Here is a 5607-nt window from a genome sequence, read left to right as displayed (position 1 = left end):
GCGGGCAGCAGGACTGACCCCTCCCGGGAGGGAATCACAGCGCAGGGCAGGACCAGACACCGGGGGACACAAACAACCCCTCGCACTGAGGTGCCAGCAGGGTCACTGTCACCGGGGCAGAATGACCCCTCCGTGTCCAGCCGGGCAGCCACAGCCCGCGGGTGCCAGCACCAGAGGGGACTGGGAAGAGGGTGTGTTTCTCCTGTCCCCAAGAGCAGGGCAGCAGGGAGCCAGCACCCACCTCATGAGGGCACGGGGTGGGGGCTGCAGCAGGAAGGGTGTGCACAGGGATGGCAGGAGCGAGGGGAGCAGCAGACGCTGCAGGGGAAGATGTGACCCACAGCAGGACGGGGTGAGGGGACCTGGGTCAGCTGAGCTGGGACAGCAAAGGCAGTGTGGGGACCACTGGGAACCCAGGGAAGAGCCCCAGGGGCTCCTGCTGCACCTGGTGACACAGGCCAGGCAACATTCAAATTGCTCACAGTCCCCCAAAAAGGACCCCTGAAAGATGACACGTGCACTGATGGGACCTGGAAAGGATTTACTAGAGGTCCCCAATGGTTACCACTTGTCTTAGGGTATCAGTGCTCAGTTGCTTCCAGCAGCACTGATGTGAAAAAGGGTGCACTAAGCCTTGCAGCAGGTGGAAAAGCCTCAGGAAGGTGTGTGTGGACCTGAAATACATGTTCTGCCCCATTCTGATCATGCCTGTAGGTCATGTTTAACCCGTACAGAGATCCTTCATCCTCCAGAATAAAGAGCAGAGATCAGAGCTGGAACAGAAGGGATTGCCCCATTAAGGCTTGTTCAGATGTCTTTTGGCCCACAAAGAACCTCACTTGAGGGACCTAACAGATCCATGGGCACCATAGCCCCATGGAATAATTTCTAACCCCCATTAGGTACTTCTGGCCTGGCCACAAACCTGTGGATCAAAGGTGAGACAAGGACAATCACTTCAAAACAGCTGTTCAGCCCTCTCCCTGCAAGAGGAGACAACACTGAGAAGGGCCAGGACAGACCCCATCTCTCCTCAGGGGTTGTTTAGTCCTTCTGGGTACTCAGCCTGAATGCCATCCTGAGGATGTATTCCTGGAGTGAGCAGAGTGGGAGCTGCTCTCTGGGAGAGACAGCTGAGCAGGCTGGTTATCACATCTATGGTTACAATGTCCTCAAGAGAGCACCAGATGGCTCCTCACACAAGGTAAAGGAAGGAAGTGTTCAAGGCCAGGTTGGACAGAGCCTCAAGCTACGTGGTCTAGGGGAAGGTGTCAGGGGGTGGAATGAGATGAGCTTTAAGGTCCCTTCCAACCCAAACCCTTGTGGTATAGAGATTCCATACGAGAGACACAGGCAAGGGGGCTATAGTGGAGCCCCAGGACTGTGCAGGAAAAGTTCCCTATTTTAAGGGGATAAATATTTTCCTCAAGTGCTTTTTACATCCCATAAAATCCATCAGGGGAAAAAAGCAGCAATATTCAAAGCTCAGCTGTGTGTTTAGTTCCATTACTGACTCGGCTACTCAGGTGTTCCTTCAAGGGTCGTACCTGAGCTTCCTGAAGCCTCAGCCCTGCTCACACAACTGCTTGTCTGAGCCCATCTGGGCCGTTCCAGGACAGCACAGCCCTGCCAGGGCCAGACTCCCACCCCTCCACACCACCATCATGAAAGGGAGGAAGGTCTTTTGAACAACGTTTTCCAGGAATTCCCAGAGGTCTTTATTCACAGAAGCTGTTTGCTGGGGACTTGAGCTTCTTGTTTTCTGTCCTGTTTTCTGTTCTTTGTGGTTTCTGACTTCTCCAGCCTGTGAAACAAGACACCAGTGTCAGCTCCAAGCTGCCTGCCCTCAAAGGGACAAGGCTTCCCGTCATAGCGTGCCAGGAACGTCAGACTGGAGAGACCCCTCTCTTCTGGCCCAACAGCGAGCCGGGACAGCAGCTTGTCTGCCATGTGCGGAACCACAGGCTGCAGGAGTGTCCCATAGACACGCAGGCACTCCAGCGTGACGTAGAGGATGGTGTCCAGCCAGAGCTGCTCTGCAGCATCGCTTCGGTCAAGTTTCCAAGGCCTGTGTCTCTGGAAGAAGCCATTGGTCTGCCTCACGCACTGGGCTATGCATTCCAAAGCCTTGTAGATCTGGAAACCTTCAAAATAACTGGCCACCTGCACAGGCAGCGAGGCCACTGCTGCCACGAGCTCATAGTCCTCAGCAGACACCCTGCCCGTGCCTTTTGCCTCCTTGGTGCCCAAGACCTTTGGAAAACAGGCCTCTGAGAAGCGCGGGTAGGTGTTGCTTGGGTTAATGCTGGGGGCTGTTGAGCGATTCAGCAGACCTCCGAGTGCATCTGCCAGCTCCGAATTCAGCAACTTCACCACCTTCTCGTCGTAATAGTCACAGTCCCGCTCCGGGACGCCCTGCCGCAGCAGGAAGCAACGGAACAGTACCGGAACCCATCCACACCAAACTGCCCCATGCACGTGGCAGGGTCCACCACATTGCCCAGGCTCTTGGACATCTTCTGCCCACGCACTGTCCAGTGGGAGTGTACCAGGATGCGCTCTGGGGGGGCCAACCCTGCCGCCAGCAGCAGCGCCGGCCAGTACAGCGCATGGAACTTGAGGATGTCCTTGCCCACAACATGGTGCGCGGCCGGCCACCACACGCCGTGGCTCTCGGGGTACCCCACCACGCTCAGGTAGTTCACCAGGGCGTCCACCCAGACATAGATAGTCTGTGTGGGGTCACTGGGGACGGGGATGCCCCACTGCAGCCGGCTTCGCTCACGGGAGACTGACAAGTCCGGCAAGTCCTCGTCCAGCCAGCGGAGCACGCGCTGGTAGAAAGGGTCGGGAGAAATGGTGCGTGGGTTGTCCCGGAGCCAGTTCTGCAGTGGATCCCGAAATGCCGAGAGCCTGAACATGTAATTCTCCTCTTTGGTCCAGTGCACCTGGGATGGCAGGAGAGGAAAGGATTACAGCATAAATGCTCCGAGAACAGGCTGGCAGTTTGCACACAGCATTCTCTGTGTGGAGCCTGTCACACGCTCCCTGAGCTTGGGTGTGCTCTGACCCTATGGGAAGCTCCTGGTGTCTTTCCATGACTAGAAGGAACCTGCTTGCCCAAGTCACTGCCTCCTTGGGATTCCCAGGACCACACCTAAGGACTCAGACACCTGGCATGGGACAGCACCCTGCTTTTAAAGACATACCTCCAGGAAGGAATATCTTTCTACCTGCCACGTAGATACGGGAAGGAGTTAGGGAGATGAAAATACACTATCTTAACAACACAGTTTAGCAATAATAGTGGAAAATCATGAAAAGACAAACTGATGCTGTTAATTTCTGCCTCAATGACACTCCTGGTGTCTGTCTTTGCTGTTCTCCTGGGTGCTCTGTTCCTCTTTTTCTCCACTTCCTGCCTTAGTGCATCTCAGTCGCTGTGTTCGCTTACAGCACTGACAGCACTTCTCCCCCACAGTTAAACCCATTAAATGACACATTTGGCTAAACCAGTGAAAACTTGGTGGGTGGATGTGGTATGAGTGAGCTGTGTAAGGCACTCAGGGATCCATGGCAGGGTCAGGAATTTCACAGTGTGCAAGGAAGACCCAAAGAACATAATTCAAAGATGAGCTGCACATCTCCACCCCCAGGATCCACGGGATACCAGAAACCAGACACTCACCAGCAGTCTGGGGTGCATGGCACGTGCAAACTCCCTGTTTTTCTTCACAGAACTCCCAAGCAACAAACTGCCCAACTGCCTCTTTCAGGCTGAGGATAAACCCTCTCATCCCTTCCCACCACCTGTAAGAGCTTCTCTACTCTGTCCGCACTCTTGTTTCCTTGGATAGTTCAATACACAGCCAAGGATGGGAACTGTTCTCAGGGTACACTTGACTTTGAAGCCTGCTGACTTTCTTTTAGGTCTAAAGAATGATTTCTTAGCCTGGAAACTTATTTTTCCCCCAATTATCTTAGATGCTTTCTTGAGAGTTATTATTTGCCAATACAGCCCTTTCTGTATGAACCAACAGTCCTATGTCCCAGCCTTGTACAAATACCACAGGAGCATAACCTGTGCTGAGCTCTGAGCAGGATTATCCTCAGCTACTGGAAATCTGGACACCCAAGGAACCCTCAGTTATAAACACCTTTATCCTTCCACTCAGCTAACCTCTCATCACCACTATAAAACACCATTTCCAGGCTAGCAGCTTGCAGAACCAGCAGCAGAATCCTTCCATGTGGCTAAGAAAAAAGGCTACCAGCCAGGTGGGATGTGGCAGCTCATCTTGGGATCTCCACTCACCATAATACCACAGAGAATCAGAGAATTATGGAATGGTTTGGCTTGGAAGGGACCTTAAAGCTCATCTTGTTCCACCTGTCAGCCATGGGCAGGGACACCTTCCATCAGACCAGGCTGATCCAAGACCCATCCAACCTAGCCTTGAACACTTTCGGGTACAGGGCAACTACAGCTTCTCTGGGCAACCTGTGCCAGTGCCTCACCACCCCCACAGACAGGAATTTCTTCCCAATATCCCATCTAACTCTGCCATCTGTCAGCATGAAACCATTCCCCCATATCTGTTAACTCCAGGCCCTCGTATATAGTCTCTCTCCATCTTCTTCGTAGGCTCCCCTTAGGCACTGGAAGGCCACAATTACGTCACTCTAAAGCCTTCTCTTCTCCAGGCTGAACAATCCTAACTCTCTCAGCCTTTCCTCACAGGAGGTGCTCCATCTCTCTAATCATCTTTATAGCCTTTATAGACATAGACTTGCTCCAACAGGTCTATGTCCTTCCTGTGCTGGAGACCCCAGAGCTGGAGGCAGCACTGCAGGTGGGGTCTCACCAGAGCAGAGAGGGAGAACACCCTCACCGACTGCACATGCTGTGGGGACAAGCCCAGGACACAGAGGGGTTTTTAAACTGACAGATGACACCCTATTGAAATACAAGTGAGTGTCAGCCAAAACGAATTACAAAAGGCCACAGGAAGCAGTAAACACCCCAAATCCGGCTAGAGCAGAGCAACAGATGAGTTCTCAGTGCTCCTGCAGGCATGTCTGCCCTCGCTGGGGCCAGCACAGGTGCTGTTACCTGGTGGCCACTCTCCAGAGAGACCTTGCAGGGGCGTCCCTGGGCGTCCGTGCGCTCGGCCAGCTGGCTCTCTGGGAGGAAGCACTCCTCGGGAGTGCAGTACCAGCCCTCATATGTGCCTTTGTAGAGTGCCCCACCAGCGCAGAGGGCACCCCAGAAGTGCCGCACGGCTCGCTGGTGCCGCGGCTCGCTGGTGCGCGTGAAATCTGTAAAGGAGACGCCAGCCTGGGTCAGGGCCTGGCGGAACAGCCCCGAGATCCGCTCGCAGAGCTCCGGGGGTGACGTCCCTGCTGCGGCTGCAGCCTGCTGGATCTTCAGCCCGTGCTCGTCAGTCCCTGAAATGCAGAGAGGCCGTGGTGCCATGGGGAGGGGCACAGGGCTGGATGCCCTTCATAGGGACACAGGGGCCTCGGAACAAACCTGGGGGCATGGGAAGTGGGTCAGCCCTGGAGACTGGAGGTCAGTCCCGGGGAAAGGGGGGTCAGTCCCGGGGG

At 54.6% G+C, this 5607-nt stretch overlaps 1 protein-coding gene across 1 annotated transcript; it reads right to left on the bottom strand.

The window, feature by feature from the left end:
• Positions 1 to 1722: 1722 nt before the first annotated feature.
• Positions 1723 to 5448, bottom strand: LOC103800850 (methionine--tRNA ligase, mitochondrial-like; the record flags this gene model as incomplete). Its single annotated transcript, XM_009073240.1, is given in 3 exon segments — positions 1723 to 2439; positions 2442 to 2948; positions 5114 to 5448. Coding segments are annotated over 3 exon segments (1559 nt in total), but the record flags the coding sequence as incomplete, so codon positions are not given.
• Positions 5449 to 5607: the final 159 nt, after the last annotated feature.

This window comes from Acanthisitta chloris, unplaced genomic scaffold (assembly GCF_000695815.1).
Source record: "Acanthisitta chloris isolate BGI_N310 unplaced genomic scaffold, ASM69581v1 scaffold31184, whole genome shotgun sequence".
NCBI lineage: Eukaryota > Metazoa > Chordata > Aves > Passeriformes > Acanthisittidae > Acanthisitta > Acanthisitta chloris.
This window is presented reverse-complemented; position numbering and strand designations above follow the sequence as displayed.